At 42.3% G+C, this 17,237-nt stretch overlaps 1 protein-coding gene across 5 annotated transcripts in view; it reads left to right on the plus strand.

Annotated features, from left to right (window-relative positions):
- The window catches only part of USP22 (ubiquitin specific peptidase 22), a 570,028-nt gene that overhangs the window by 40,196 nt on the left and 512,595 nt on the right, over nt 1-17,237 (plus strand). For all 5 annotated transcript variants that reach the window (XM_085628912.1, XM_085628913.1, XM_085628914.1 and 2 more), the window contains exon 2: nt 3,303-3,435. In XM_085628912.1, coding sequence (XP_085485038.1) covers nt 3,303-3,435 — 133 coding nt within the window. The remainder of the gene's footprint in view (nt 1-3,302; nt 3,436-17,237) is intronic.

Genomic DNA, 17,237 nt, shown 5'->3' on the forward strand with positions numbered 1-17,237 from the left:
GACATACTGGAGAGGAAGTTAATTAAGGGCATCGCCATCATCTTCAGAGTTTCTAATCTGCCCCACCATATTGTGTTTGGGAGACCAAGCCGATAGGAGGACTTAATTTTGTTGATTTGTATTGATTTCGTTCTAGGATATAGACTCTTCCAAATTGTGCCAAAATCAGATTCCCAAATATTTGATCAATTTAGATTGACACAGGAAGGGAAAGTTTCCTAGACAAGAGGGAGTACAATGGACATTGAGCGGCGTAACCTCAATTTTGCGCCTATTCAAAGAGTATCCTGAGAAGTTGTTAATTCTATCCCGTGTGTTTTTTAATTTTTTTTTTTTTTTTTTTTTTATGGAGATTAAAATGTCATCAGCGTAAGCAGCTGTTTCATAGATCATATCAACAAATTTTACCCCTTCAATGTCTGGATATATTCAACATCATTATCGAGGGGTCCCTAGGCAGTAAAAAAATGAATAAATTAGAAATGGTGAGAGTGGACAGCCTTGATGGTTGCACTGTTGGGAGTGGAACTGGGGAGGATAGTTCATTGACTGATTCTTGCGGTAGGCTTGGCATACATGGCATGACCATGACGATTTTGACATGGGCATCCCCGAGATTGTTCCTAATTAATGTGGCCTCCAGAAATGGCCAGGACACCTTATCCAAGGCCTTCTTCTAGTCCAGAGCTATACCTGCTGCGGCGGTTGCTTGCAGAAGTTACGTTTTATCGATAACCTGGCAGAACAGTTGATTATCACTTTCTAACCTGCCTTTGACAAAGCCCATTTGAGAGGGATGAATTAAGTTTGTGATTAGAGGAGCGAGTTGGGACGCTAAGATATTAGCATACATTTTGGTTTCCACGTTTATTAAGGAAATTTGTTCTAAAATTCTTTGGATTGGAAGGATCTTTCTCCTCTTATGGGATCGCTACGATAGTGGCTACCGACAGTAGCCGATACTTCCCCCGATGACCCAAAGTTGTTTGGCACGCTTTCGAAAGGGACCATAATTGTGGACTCAAAGGTTCTGTAGAAACTTATGAGGAGGCCATTCTGCCCCGGTGCCTTCCCGGATGGAATGAGCTCAATCGCCGTCCTGATCTTGCTATGCTCTATCGGCTCAATCAGTCTTGATACTATCTTCAGGGAAAATAGCTTTTTTGGGGAAAAACCGAAGAAATTTTAGGCAAGTATCTTTGGAGGTGGAAACTGAGGGGGAAGTATAAGTTGATCTAGAATTTCTGAAAGATGTTAACAATATCGCTTGTCTTTGTTTTGATAGAGCATAGTGGAGCTTTAATATTAGAAATGCAGAGTTAATTTGAATGCTAAGCGGCTAGTGATTTCCCAGATTTGTTTTGGTAAAATAATGTTATACCTCTCTGTGTCTCGACCCACAAGTGTGCGTGTTTACTCATAATTTTATTATATTCGTATTTTAGTTTTTTTAATGTTTTCTTCAGATTTGATTGCAGCCGATAATTTGTCTAGGTGAGTGTGATTTCTTAAATATATATTTTTTTTTTTGGGGTATTCCAAAGAGTAACTGATGAGGAGACCGAAGATGTGTTGTCTTTTAGGAACAAGGCTAACTCTTTGCTTAATTCTGTGGGGAGAAAAGGCAGGTAAAATTATTTCCAGTGGGGTTATGTAGCCACTATTCATCCACCAAGCTATGCGAAACGCAAAGTGAGCGCATTGCTTTGTGAGCTTTAGGAGTTCCTTATTTAAAGGCAGAGTTGGTATCCATTCGTAAATTCAAATCCCTTCCGAGAATGATACAGTCCTTTGTGGGGAGCAGTGCCAGTTTGGCAGCCAACTTGGACCAAAAGACAGGGTCATCAGTGTTTGGTGCGTATATGTTTACTGCAAATAACTCTGAACCCCCTGCTTGGAGTTGGGTAATCGCCCGTCTGCCACTGTTATCCTGCTCCAAGGTAATGATCGACAGGCTTGATTTCCAGGATATTAGGGTGACCACCCCATTTTTCTTAGAAATTGCCAGGGAGCTGGATAAGTTGTTCTCCCAACTATTACGCATAGAAAGAGCTCCTTTGTGTCTGATCTTTGTTTTCTGTAGAAACATTAGGTCCCCACTCGGAGTGTGGCAGTAATCCGAGATCTTTCTGTGAATCACTGGATGATTAAGACCTTCAGTGTTCAGAGAAATTACTTTTAGTGTAGACCTGGGTCAGACGGATAAGGCAGTGATGAACTATATGGTGTAAGGAGTGCTCTGAAGGGAGGTACATGACTCTGAAAGAGAGTAGCTTTCATTCTCTAAACTGATTTCGGGAATTGGTGAGAAGAGCCAAAACAAAGACATTAACGTAGTTGGCACTTTTGGAGACGGAACTATCGGATATATTGGCTTTGTTCTTTCACTTGATATGACTGAGGAGTATTAAAATTTGAATCTACTACCTTTTTATTTAATGTCTAACCTCTAAATGTTAATAAAACATTGTCACTGCTCTTCCGAAATAGGGAAATTAAATGTGAAATGTCAGTGTTTCTAACCTTTGTGTTGTAGTTCCAAAGAAATTTCAGTAATGCAAAGACAGCAGACCTTACTGTAAAAAAAAAAATGCTTCTTTACATGTGTTTTTTTGTATTAAAATGTGTTAGTAATATCAATAGGAAACGTGTAACTAAAAATACATTAATGTATGAAAAAATAATCTACCCATTTATTGCAAATCTAGAAAAAGTGGAATGCTAAAAAGCTTCCTTCAGGTACCTCAGACACCCTGCATCATCAATAGTAATTGTTCTACTGAGCAGAGGAAAATATTGCTGTAGGAAGGTCGTGGGAGGTTAATAGGGTATTTATTAGAATGCTTCTCAAGGAGTTAAGTTCCAATTTGGAAAGTGCCAAAGAGCAGTTTGCACTTCATGATGAATCACTTTGCCCCAATAGTCCAGTGATGTTGATGAGCAGATTAGTAAAGATGGAAGGAGAATTTACCTAGGTTTCAAATGACCTTTTCCTGCACTTTTTGGTCTGAAGAGATTTTTGGTGTGTTATTTTTAAAACTATGATTCTAAATCAGGCGGCGGTGTATTTAGTTAAATATCCCCACGTAAACAGATAACCATAGCTTTTTAAACTTTTTCCCTGTATCAAGTACATTTACCTCTTAAATAATTTTGTTTGAGAGATAGAAAACTAGGTCAGCATTTTAACTTGTTTATTGGCATGTCATAAGGACCCTTAGGGACATTAGTTGTGTAATGCCATGAAGAGATACATGATCACTGATGTTTAATAACAAAATACATTTTTACTGTTATTTCAGGCTAAGTCTTGCATTTGTCACATGTGTGGTGCCCACTTGAACAGACTTCACTCTTGCCTCTACTGTGTCTTTTTTGGCTGTTTTTCAAAGAAACATATCCACGAGCACGCAAAAGCAAAACGACATAATTTAGGTAAGACACCTTTTCAGCTCTTTAACCACTGTTAAATTAAACTTTTAAAAATGTTTTATGAAATTCTGTAAACCCTTTAACAAATTCAACAAAGCAACCCACAACGTAATGTCATCTTGAATGCGAGTACTCTTATGTGCAGCTTTCTTCAATACAAATAATTAGGAACTTTCTCCTTTTTGCTAGAGGACATAAAACGTTATTAAAGGGGGGGGGGGGGTAAAAAAGAAAATTGTTGCTATTACAACCTGCCACTCTGAAGTCTCACTGTTTTCCCTTTATTGCTTCTCTCCTACAGTCTAAGTGCTCTTTGCATTCCCTGAGACAACTTTTCGACTGGTGACTTGCCCTTGCCCGGTCTCGGTGTATTTTATTTGCTTTTGCTCAAAGCAGGGAGATGCACAATATCGATAAATATTCAGTTGCATTTCCTCTCCTAAAAACATTTAAACTGTATTGTTTTGATTTCTACGTATATGGATTGTAAAGGAGTCTGTGATAAGCAGAGCTCCCAGAATGATAGACCTACATACAAGGTCTGATAGTAATGCAAGCAAAGGCCTCTGCCATTGACTTGGTGGTTGCTACATGGCTTGTGAACGTTGCTCTTGCCATAAAGAAATACTCGGCATTAGTAAACTACACCGTGATACCAAAATGGTTTGGTCTGGTTCCTTCACCTGCATTGGAGAATTCAGGATGAGTTACTGGTTCTTTGACACTTGTACTATTTGTACCATCTCATACCTAGCCATTATTCTCATCATCTAGAAAGCAGAAAAGTAGAAAATGGGGAACTAGGAGTATGGACTTGTCCCTGGTCCTCTGCCATCTTGCAGCATTGCACCATCTTTAGTCTACTGTTTGACACCTGTTTAGTCTTACTTATGATGTGCTGTGCCCCTCTCAGTCTGCTCTTATGACATTCTTTATATCACACAAAGTGAAGAACAGATAAAGGGCCCTCCGTGATTGATACTGTTACCTATTAGGGCTTCAGCTCGCTTTCTTGAATGAGTGGATGCACGATTGATGAGTAGAGTTATCCCAATAGTTACAACTATTTGTTTTTGAGAGCCTATCTTAACCATATTGCCTCCATAATTTACACATTTGGGCAGCTCTTAGCCCCAACTACATGGTGATTCACTTCACCTTTTCGTCTCTTCTCCTCCCAGGGGGTGTGTCTTTTTTATGCTAATCTTGCTGAAGCCCCCATTTCCAAACAAAGGATATTCTAAGGGTCGAAATGTTACCACATAACTGTACCTTTGCCTAGATGTGATATTTGTAGTATGGCAAAACTATATGAAATTGACTTGGTTTTCTCTGTATGCTATTGAGTGACATATCCTTATGTTCACTTTTTTCATTTGTCTTACAATCCTCATGAGCGCTGCACTCGTCTTTTTACTTTGGAGCACCCACTTTGTTGACTTTTCATATAATGTCTATTTTTAAAGACCTTTTGTGTCTAGTTTAATTTCATTAATTGCACGCTAAGAGAACCTATCTTGGCCTCTCTTATTGTAAAAATCACTGAGAAAAGGTTATCCGACAAACGCTTTGTGTCTTTACCTATATCTCTTTATCATTCAATCTTGAATAGTCTTCAGTGCTGTTGAGAACCATTTCTCTGGTATACAATGGGATCTTGTTAACGTAAATTTAGTAGCCTCTCTTGTCAAGTGGCTTTTTCTTGTTATAGTTTGTTTGTTGCATATGCTTTATAATTTTCCACTGGCTTGGTGCTGTGTTCATATTTTCGCCATTGACATCTGAGGGTGTCTGAACCATGTGATTGCAAAACACTTTCTTTTTTGCTGATTAAGTGATCCTCCGTTTTCAAATTACTTCTGCCAGTCTGTCCTACTCTCCTCCCTTTACATTTGTTTGTAAATTCCTCCGTTGTAAGTAGGTAAATAAAAATGGTTTATTAAAAAGAAAAATCTGTGAACCCATGCCTGAACCAACATTGCTGCGTAGGCAATGTGTTATTTGCCTATCAAATGATGGAGGGGATCCTACCTTCCTTATCGGGTGGTACCACTATCGACATTTAACTTTTTATTATGTGTAACCATGCAATTGGATCTCTCTGAGAAAGATCAGGATTTGAATCCATGACACTTCATTCACTTTGTTTTTTACAGGCACCCTTTTTGTGGCGCCTTTGAAAGAAGGACAGTGTACTCTCTCGAGATTTGTAATCTAGTTCCTACCTCAAAGTTTTGCTCCACAAGAGGCTCAGTCTATCTGCATAATAGACATTTGAGTACTTTATCTAGTTTTTTTTTATTGTTACTCTACAAACACTGATCTGTACCCTCACACCATGTGGGAGGTTAATTTGTGTATCAATTCTTTATTGGCATTTCAGAGTAATCTAACAATCTCATGAAAAATAGACAGTAAGTTACTCTTCAAATACAAACACTGTCAGTGTTGGAGCATCTTTATCCCTATTATTTGGGTTCACCACTTGAGAGGCTTTCAATAATAAGGAAAAGTAAATAAGTATTATGACCTAACAAATGAAAAGTAAACCCTGTTCAGAACCCAGAATATCCCTAGATAAGCGTATATAAAAGCAAAAAATATAAATGGAGAACGGTTTCCCCACGACCCGTTCTCCCAGCTAAGGTTTTGATCAGTTATATGTCAAATAGGAATAAGGTCCTAGGAACAAAACCAAAAAATGACCGAAATGTGCCCCAAACTGCTACATACCATCTGGAAATGATGTTTTGATAGGAGGCTATCGCATGCATATCGAACAACCAAGTGGTGTGATATGGTATCGTAGATCTCTTCCAAGGTCATTGGATTTATATCTTCGCTACTGCCACGGGGGTTACTATCCACCAGTAGATATGGTGGGGCATTGATGGTGAGAGGAGGTATCATGCAAAATGGCCAGTCTCCCTGTCAGCTGGAACGAGACACTAAAATTGGTAAAAGTGAATCCCATGTTGTTCCTCAGAACTGCTTTTGCATTCCCACACTACATGAATAATATTGCATCATTGGGTGAAACCAGCAGACAGATTCTCGGGGCATGCAGGTACTGGGGGACCAGTGCCACTGGTGTAAGATTTTGTAATGGGTACCTTTTGAGACCTGCTTCCCTAAGCATCCAATCATGGTTTTCTATGATGTATGACCAGTCCTCTTCTGTAAATTTCACACCAATGCGATCAGACCACTACCTACAGAGCAAGGCAATGCTTGATGTGAAAGAGGTCATCAGTCGAGGTGGAGTTTAATCCAGAAAGAATCCACCTGTGGTGCTTCCACCAAAGGATATAATGCAAGAGTGTCTGGGAGGGACGTCCTAACACTGGTCCCCTAAAGTTTGTCGGAGACTGTAATAGTTTAAGATGGTGCCAATGTTGAGATTGTGGCAGGTCCTATTTTTGTGAGAGTTGGGTATGAGAGGAGGTCTCCATCCTGTATCGGCTCGTTCAGGCGTCGTATGCCTTAAGATAGCCACAGTGACCACTTATTTCAACAATCTGCCAAGCCGTCGGTACCTGACTGATTCATCGTATTAGGGCACAGGAATGGAACCATGCTGGGGTTTTTCATAAGTAAGTGTGCCCTGCACCATGCTTGACTGGTAGCCTGGAAGACTGGGTTGGCCATTTGGTGCATACGGGAGATGTTGGTGTGAAGTCCAATCCGAGAAGGTGGTCTTCTGAGTCTTCACATCTGGACTTCTCTCTTTTCAACATGTAAACCCCATGCAGCAGTTGTGCAGCCAGCCAGTATGATTCTGTGTGGGGAAGCCGCATAAAGTTGGCTTGCCTAGAGGCACAGCTTAGTCACCCACAATGAAGGCCTTAAAAAGCCCCATTAATTTCCTTGAAAGTAGGGACTGGCATGGTAAAAGGGAGCATTTTGAAGATGTACGTGAGTTGAGGCGTGCCATTCATTTTCATGATCTGGACGCTGCCCCCCATGGACAATTGGAAATTGGCTCAAAAGTCCAATTCTATTTGTATCCAATCAAGCAGGGACCACATGTTTCCCCTTACCATGTTGGCCAAGCTGGGGTTAAGAGACACAGGGTATTTAATACTGGACTGTAGTCACATAAAAGGAGAGTCACCAATAGCAACTCTGGAATTAATGTCAGTGAGAGGATTAGCTCTGCATTTTTACCAATTTAATCCTATTGCCCGAAAACCCTCAGAATCCATCATCGCATAAGAGCAGATATCTAGATATCTAGGTAGTGGGTTTCAAGAAGGTGAGTAAAATGTAATCAGTGTAAAACATGGCTTTATGCTCACCCACTGTGGTATGTATGCCTTGCATATCGGGGGAGGTATGTAAGGCAGTGACGAGGGGCTCTAATGCCAAAAGAAATTGCAGCGGGGAAAAGGGGACAATCCGTGACTAGTTCCCAGTTTAATTGCAAAGTACGAAAAGTCAAAGCCACCACATGAGACATATTGTGGTAAAGGTCTAGAGCCATCAGGCTGATTAATGAAGGCACTTCCTGGGTTCATCAGCTCATCGCGTGGAATAAGTGGGCCCATTCCATATGATCAGATGCCTTCCCTGCATCCAATGAAATCGGTATTTTCTCCTCCTTAACATGCTAGAGCAAATGCGAAAAGGTCTGGAGGCAATCGGCAGAGGAGCATCCGAGGACAAAGCCCACTTGGAGTGGATAGAGAAGAGAGGATAGACATTTCTTGATGTAATTGGCGAGTACTTTTGCCATAATTTGTATATCCAAGGGGTTAAGGATATGAGCGTGTAGTTAGCACAGAAGAGTGGGTCACGTCCCAATTTCGGTACGAGGGAGATGTTTGCCCTGTGGAACTCCTAGGGGTACTGATAGGGATCTAGAATTTCTCTGTATAGTTTTTTTGAGACTCCGTGGGTTTAGTTATTTTATAGAATTAGATTGGCAACCCATCAACTACCAGTGTCTTAAGAATGGCCATCCCATCAATCACTTGTGCGATTTTTCTCACTAGTGATCTCTCCTCCCAAAGTCTGAGTGTTTGGAGGCTTTTTTTGGAAGTGTGATGTAGGTTAAGTGGCAAGTGTTCAGTGTGTCTGAAGTATATAGGCATTAATAAAACACCTAAGTTCCTTAAAAATGTTAATCGTGTCCGTGGTCCTCATTAAGGGCAGCAATAGCCCTGACAGACTCTGCTTCTTTAATTCATGCTGCTAAAAGCCTTCTGGCTTCTTTATGTTCATAATGCCATTGTATCAGGCGGAAAAGGGTCCATTCTACTTATAAGGTGTACAGTTTGTTGATGGCCTGTTTAGCTATTAGAAGGCTCAGAACACATTTGGGTTGGGAGTTATATTCTTGAGTTAGATGCCTGACCTTATCATCCAAGTTATGCCTCTCAGTTTCCACATGGTACTTCTAGGCTGTGAGTCCCTCATCATGTCGCCCCGAAGACCAGCCTTCCCTGCCTCCCGGAGCATATGTGTAGAGGAGGGGGTTTCAGTGTTTTCCTCAAAGTTGAAGATCAGCACAGTCTCGCCTTCTGTTACCACCCATGTTCATCATCCAGTTGGAAGTCTGCGTATAAGCATGGCAAGATCTGTGTCAATGTGGATCAGATCTTAATCAGAGGTGCTGTTGGGAACAATGCTGTCTGTCAGGCTAAGGGTGCTGTGCAGAGAAAATAATCTATCCTGGACCTAGAACCATGAACACAATACTTGAGTGTAATTCCTGTCTGAGTGGGTACGTCTAGCGTCCTGGTTCCACCAATGCATGATCTGATATGAGCTCCTGTAGGGTATGTCTTATGATGTGGATCAGTGGAGGTTTTAGAGTGGCCCAGGTGTGGGTGAGGCAGAACGTTCTAATCTCATCCCAGGAGAACTTTGAAGAAATCAAAGGAATGATGTCTGGACAAGCTAGGCAGAAAAGGCATCTGGGGGCCAGCAGGGGCGTACACGAATCCTATAATCAACACTTCCGATTTTCCGAATACAAATCGGCCTCCAGTGTCTCTCCAGGTACCAGGGATTTGTGGAGCAAAATCGCCACAGCACCATTTATGTGGCAAGGGACATTTCCGAACTTAAGCCTTGTTAGTGTAGATCACAGTACTCTCCCAATCCACTCTAAGTTTCTCATGTTCCGTCGACGTCAAATGGGTCTCCTGAATTAGAGCCTTGTCTGGTCTCTGGATATTTAAGTAAATCAGGATCTTTTTCCATTTTATGAAATGAGTCTGGCCATTTACATTGAGAGAGGCAACTCTAAGTGATCTGACAACAGTCGGGGGAATTGGTACAACTACTGTGTCAACGAGACCCTGGAGAGTAGCCCTAGTGAAGGGCATTTATCTGTGCAGGATACAAGGGACAGGGTGAAGAGGAGTAAGCCTTGAATAGGTAGGGATTGTGGTTATAGGAATAAGGAGAAATCGAGTGTGTGTAACCTACCCCAACACAAAATCCAACCCATACCTATAGCCTTGGGGCTGAAAACCCATCTACTACTAGCCCAGAGCAGTGATCATTTGGGTTGATTGTATACATAGTCTGTCTATAAGGCACAGAAAGTGAAACATGGGGAGCATGGAGTATGTGAGCAAGACGTAACCAATAGAGAATAAAGAGAAACCAGGTAACAGCGGGAAGGAACCAGGACCGGCCAATGATAAAGTAGCAAAGGGAGTGTAGATTCATATAGCTTACTAAGATGCCACTGGGCCGGAAAACGGCAACAAAGATCTTCATCATGCACACAGTAAAGAGGACATCAGAGACACATAGGCAAGGAAGAGTTGTGGCTACAGTTTTTAAAGTCTCACTCCATGTGAGCAGCTAAGATCTCGGCAGGGATCTAGATTTATCTCTCAGTTGTGGATGAGGCCTGGGAGGGTCTGCCTCCTGCTGGGCACTTGAGTCACTTGGTCAAGGCGACAACGTTCTTCGTGATCATCAGCTGGAGGAGAAGCCCATGATGAAGCGTGCTAGTCCGAGAAGGGAACTTCCCAGGTGTCAATCAGTGTTGTGTCCATCAAATCCAACCAGGATTCCAGAGCATCGTGATTATTGAATTCCTGTGTCTGACATTGTGGTGGGCTCTAGTAGCCCATCTCAAATATCTTGCTGATTGAGTCTGGCCGTAGGGCCAAGAATTTCTTTCATTTAATGTTGTCATAGGAGAAGTCAGCCGAGATCTACATTTCCTGGTCCTCATGGACATACGGCCTGTGTCGATTACCTGTTTGGCCTTCTGGTGCTACAAGAAACACACTAGGATTGGTCAGAGCATCGAATTGGATGAAGTGCGAAGTTTAATTCTGTGGTCCTTTTTATTAAAAGTCTAAAAGTAGGCCTAAAGTGAGGTGCAGGAGCGTGGCAAATGAATACGGTGTTACCATTGCACTCCAATTTCTCTTGTAGCCCAGTGATTCTTACATTAGTTCTTGCTTCTGTCCTCCAAATCTGTACATTTTTCTTAATGTGCACATTTTCATGCCCCAATCCTGGATTCCATCTAGTCAAGACTATCCAGTATCCTGGAGTCTGTGACATCCATCCGCTTGTAAAAGGTGGCAGTGTTCGACTGCAGAGTACTACTGCAGTGGTCTTGGAGACCACAGTATTGACCTCAGTGATCGAAGTTTTAATTTCAGCCAATTCCTTCGGCAAAGTCATCGCTGTGGAAGGGATCTGGGCTACCTCTTCCATAGTCCCTGATTGAGGGGCACGTATTGGGCTTTAAATCCGGTGTCACAAAGAACGTGAACAAAGGGTCCCTGTAAGAGTTCCATGGGTCATGGCAGGTACAGTGAGTAGGCAGAGCATCTCGGAAATCGGTTCTTGGTAGAGGGCACCTCTTCAGGAATTGCGGGTCAGTCATGATGTCCATAGAAACATTCCTCCTCCTCCACCGTGTCCAGAAGATGCCTAGTGTTCACCCAAAAGATAGGTAAGTAAGAGCAGGCGCAATACCGTGTAGTCTAATGTTGCCCTCAAATGGCATTATGGTCCCTTCAGGGCATCATGCAGCAAGTCAGCCCAGCAGCAGATGTAGATTCCACCAGAAAAGGACCTGGCCACAGCTCAGGACAATCAACAGTGGAATATCAATATGTGGTGACTAGGTAGAGGCCAGCATCGGTAATGCCTCGTGCGCAGTCTAGCAATCGAGGCCCCAGCGTCTTTCTGGATGGGCTGCACCACGGTAGTAATGGCTGCTGGTGCTGCAGTTTGAAGGAAGTCAAGCTGCTGCCCGTATCTGTGTTCGCACCGGGCCGCCGTGTCACCAAGGGTAGACTGTTAGTCACGCTTCTCCCTATCTATCATCTCAAGCAGAGCAGGGTGATCAGAGACGACTGGAGCAGGGATCGGGGGTCAACAAGGCTGGGAGCTCTAGGTTGAAGTGGGTATCCTTGCTGGAGCTTAGCTTGTCAGTTCATTTGACCCAGGTTTGATTTTGTAAAAAATAAAAATGATGTTCTAATGCAGTCTGGTAGTATCTATCCTTGACCTGAACAAATTCAAGCTTCGCCGACATCCTCTACTCCACACAATATCTGCTGTGTTTCCACCGAAGCCTTAACATAAAGCTTCTCAAGTGATCAATGAGTCAAACCTCTACCTTCAAAACAGTGCATCCTAGAGATGTTTAAGGCCATACAGTCTTTTGACGTGGTGGTGCTACTTAGCCAAATAAGACACTGTAAGAAGACCCCTTCACTGAAATAGGTAGTGTACCGTCTTGAGCTGCAGTAGTTAATGCTCCTTATGGGAAAGTGTATTATCCTGGCCTCTCTACCCTTTTCTCTTTTTGAGGGCTGAGGCTTGGTAATATGACAATAAAAAGGCTTTACTTAGAATTTGCATTTTAGTTCCCTAAACATTGGTAACCACTTTATTTTTTTTTTTGCTACTGTGTAGGTGAAGAAATTAGTGTTGCTTACATAGACTTGTGAGTAGTGTCAAAAGAGATGGTGGTTTAGTAGGTAGCTGAAAACCGAAGGTAATCAAGTCTTGTTCCCTTGAAAAAAGCAACCAGTGAATAGGGCCACCAGTGCAAGGGGAGGTTAAAAGGTGCTGCTAAGCAAATGTTTTGGTCAGACGATTTAAGAAGATTATCAGAGTAATTGTTATCTTGTCCAGGTGTCGGAGTGTAAGGACACATTTGTTCTTAAAAATTAGATATATATTTGAAGGCTACACTAGTCCCCTCTGAAAGTTGCTGGAGATATGTTAGCCTGTATACGTGATCTTTCTTGCAGTGCCCAGTAATTAGCCCAACTTTAACTTTCATGGTTCTTTGAAGATTTGCCACAGATTTTTCTTTCAGTTCCATAGATGTAAGCTTACATAATCGAAGTGGTAATTCACGTATTTGCAAGTAACTGAAAAAAGCTCTGTAGCATAGAGCTGATGTGCTTTACGTTTGCTGATAAAGGTGCAAATGGCTTGGTCCAAACTGGGGTGGTTTGGTGTTGGGGAAAAAACCCAGATCTGTGATTAGGGGTGAATGTTTGATTTGTTCAGTGTTCTGGCCATCATTTGTTCTTTTTGCTTTTGTGGCCCTAAGTGGGAAGGGTATACCCAGATGTAGGTCCCATGTTCACTGTGCCACTAAATTAAAGCTAGCCTGACTAATGAGGGGTGATACCCCAAAACCTGCCCCAGGATACTTGTTTCAACGAAGGACCTGGCCTGGCTGTTCGGGCTAGACTGTTCCCATGGGGAGTTGTGTGTGCCTGTGTGTGTGCCTGTGTGTCTGTGTGTGCCTGTGTGTGTGCCTGCCTGCGCCTGTCCACCAATTTAAAAATAAAGGATTTATTTCGTGCACAACATATGGCAGCACAAACTCCTGTTGCATTTCGGAGAGCACTTCTCCTTGATCACGGACAAAGTCAATAATCTACAAACCGTGTTTAAACTATGTGTAACTAAGGAGCTGAGTTTTGGTGTATTAGGGGATCGCTAACCCGCTGTGTGAAGAGGCTGATCCAGAAGCGACTTGCTTTTTGTTGGGATATATATGTAGTCATTGATAGTGCAATATTTACCATAAAGTGCCAAGATCCCTGTACAATTTATATATAGTGTATATATTTATTTACACCCCTTTTAACAGTTACTTAAGATCACTAATGCAAATCCTTACACAGCTTCTGGATCTGGCATTGGAAAGCTTTCCGCCACCATGAGTATCCGTTTTGCTTAAAATATATAGAGCACTGAAAAATACATGGGTTATTTAAGATTAGTCTATTTCAGAACGCATTGGTATTGTGTGGTGATGAAACGGTCTTCTCAAATCTTATATCTGCATTTTACACTGGCTTTCTGCTCCACCGAAAAGAAAAGTCTAAAGATGAACCTGGCTGGAACAAATGTCTGTATCATGGCTGCCACCACTGTGAAAGCAGCAAGTTCTACTGACACTTTATGGAAGGTCTGAACGGTTGTGGTGAGTCATTCTGACGTTTTTCTGAGAAATCCCTAATCATGGAAGGCTGAAGAAGGGCCGGTCCTTAAGCAGATTACTAGCATCTGTGTGGACATACTGTATAGCTGCTACGAAGGATCCATACATCAGTCCTAAGGCCGTAGCAGTACAGTGTACTGATCTACAATCTGATGTCTCAAATGGCAAGAAATTTGGTACACCGATGAGGAAATGGTTATTATGAGGGCTGAGCCTTGCACTTTAAGTCAGTGTGATTACAAATAAGAAAAAACAGTCTAACAAATACTGCTTCCTGTACATTCCTTGTTCTCAAATAAAAAACATTTCTCAGGCTGATAACTGCATTCTGAAATTCGCCAATATTATTTTAAGATGGAGTAGGTACTTTGCCATCTGAAATTCGTACAACAGTATTCCTGAATATGATGAAGTGGATCCATAAATATGCAGTTGGCCCTGGTGAAACTGCTTTCAAATTTTTTGGCCTTCACAAAAGTCTGTAGTCGGAGACAGTTTATTTTTCTTTCATTATTAGAATTTTCACTGTGGTACTTCCAAATCTTGTCACCACCAAAGTTTCCTGGGATTAGGTTCTGTTTTGTCGGATGTTTGTGACCGCACACTCAATAAGATGGACTAAGTGCTGAAACTTTTCAGACGCCCCCCGTTACAGATCTGGGTTTAATCAATCATTGTTCTCCTGCTCACTAAACCACCCCAGTTTGGACCCAGCCATATGCAAATCAAACTTGACCCTGTTCCTCATGGGAGCAGTCCAGCCCAAATTTCACCCCCTCATCACTAGGCTAGCTTGAATCCAGAGACCAGGTGGGCAAGGAACCCACGTCTGGACATACCCTGGCCACTTAGGGCGAACATAGCAAACTCCATAAGATGAAACGTTTCAGACACTCACCCCCAGTCATATATCTGGGTTTAATCCATCATCGTTCTGCTCACTAAGCCGCCCCAGTTTGGACCCAGCCTTATGCAAATCTCTCTCGATAACTTTATTTCGGCCTCCAGGGCCATAAAAGTACAGATAAAAAAAACTCGGAGGGTATGTGTCATATGTTAAAACTCTAATAGCATTTGCACAATCTCTAAAACCCAAGTTCCTACAAATTGGTTTCACCCAACAATTTCGTAGTTGCTGGTAAGCTGGACAAAAGAAAGACATGTTTTTCATTTTCCATCAGATGGCAACAAGCCGGACAAACAGTGTTCTTACTCGGGTCCCATTTACAGGTAAATGACCTAAGTGGGAGACATCCCATTCTAAACTGCATATACAGTTTTCTAGCTAGAGCAGGAAATATCACATCAAGGAATTCCTCCTTCCTGTACTCTCCTTTTATTTGAAGAAACTGAGAAGACAATCTACCCACTGCTGGATTAGCATGTAATGCCGTAAGATTATAAAGCCTATAATAACGAACCATATTTGCCCTGGACAGAGCCAAACAGGCAACCTCAGGCCTTTTCCATAGTTCCGGAAGACCGATCTTATGACAAAGATCCTTAATATTTTCTTATTTTTGATTACTGCCAATACCTCCTTAAATTCCTCTCGGTAGGTAACCAACTCTGGAACCGACCACAGTCTTCTCCAATAGGTCAGTGGCCGTAAAGCCACCTCTTCTTCCACTGGCAGCAAGCCAAGGTCAAGCCTTAGGGGAACCAGAGGAGTACTAACTGGCAAGCCAATCAAATTTCTTATGAAGAGGTGTTCAACTCTACTTAAGCTTGTTGACTTACAATGTCCCCATAGTTCCGCACCATATAAAGATGCTGCTCTAACTTGTGTTTTGTAAATTTCTACCACCGGGGCAGCAGGTTTATAGACAGAGGCTCTATGTAATTTTGTTATTCCCCCAGCAGTCTGCGTTAATTTTAGTGCCGACTTGGCAACCTGAGAATCCCACCCCAGTTGTTCTTCCAATATAATGCCCAGGTATTCAAACTTCTTCACTTTCTCCAGAGGAATACCGTTTAGTATAGGGTTAGGGCATCTCTGTCTAGGGGGTTAGGGATCATAAACTTGGTCTTTACAAGATTAATCTCTAAGCCACTCTTCTCGCAAAAGTCTGCAAAGCCATCTAGGATCCGTTGTATACCCGCCGGTGTTCGGGACAACAAAAGAGTGTCGTCCGCGAACATCAGTGCGGGTACCTTACCTGTGACCAATTTCGGAGCGTCAATATCTTTTATACCTAATAAAAACATAATTAGCCCATTTATGTATAAACAAGAGTGTGGGAGCTAGCACACATCCCTGGCGTACTCTTCTTAATACAGGGAATCGTGCCGACAGTTCTCCCTGCTTCCCACATCTCACCTGGGCAAAATTTCCTGTGTGGAGTCTTCGCAACACTGCCAACAGGTAAAGGGGCATACCAAGTTCCTGAAGAACTCTCCATAATTTCTCTCTGGGGACCAGGTCGAAAGCCGACCTCAGATCCACAAAAATGAGGTAGAGGCTGCCACCCTCCACACTCACTGTTTTCCAATAAAGTACCTGTAGTCGAAAGATCTGGTCAATGGTTGACGTGCCGGTTCTAAAACCAGCTTGTAAATTGCTCAAAATCTTGTTTTCCTCCTCCCAGGCTTGAATTCTTTCCAGGACTATACGACCCAATACCTTTTTGGCTATGTCTATTAGGCTAATTGGCCTGTAATTCATGGGTTGCAAAGGGCAACCATTTCCGCCCCCCGCCAAGTCTCTGGTGGGTCCGTCCCCATTAAAATAGAATTGTACAGGACACACAAATATGGTGCCCATATATTTGGTTCAGACGAAACAGGTCGCCTGGGATCTTGTCGAGCCCGGGTGCTTTATTTTAATTTGATAATGGCAGATTCCACTTCTTCTATCATTATCTCTAGGGACTCTCTCCTGCAATACTCTTGGAGGAGGTGCAGAGACATGGAATCGACATCACCATTCCCCGGTTGTTCATATAGCTTACCATAGTGATCTTCCCATACTGCTGGAGCTATACTAGGGGTTATTACAATCTCATTCTCCCTTCTGCCATTGCTAACAATAGCCCAAAAGGATTTGAAGTCTTTGTATTGTAGGGCTCTTCTAAGTTCTTCCCACTTTTCGAGCTCCCAAGACTTTCTTTCCCTCTCTATCGTCTTCTTATACTGACCCCGGAGTATCTTAATCCTAACGTTGTCCCTCTCCTTGACTGCTTGGATCAGTTCACTTTTCTTATTGCGACAGATTACACTATACCAGGGGTGACTCTGTACTATTTTATCCCTATACCTCCCTTTTGGATAGAATACCTCAAGCAAATTTGCAACTAGCTGATTATGGATTTCCACCGGCCTTTGATTTGGCTCAGTTATACAACCCGTG

The sequence above is a fragment of the Triturus cristatus genome, chromosome 10, assembly GCF_964204655.1.
Source record: "Triturus cristatus chromosome 10, aTriCri1.1, whole genome shotgun sequence".
Classification (NCBI taxonomy): domain Eukaryota; kingdom Metazoa; phylum Chordata; class Amphibia; order Caudata; family Salamandridae; genus Triturus; species Triturus cristatus.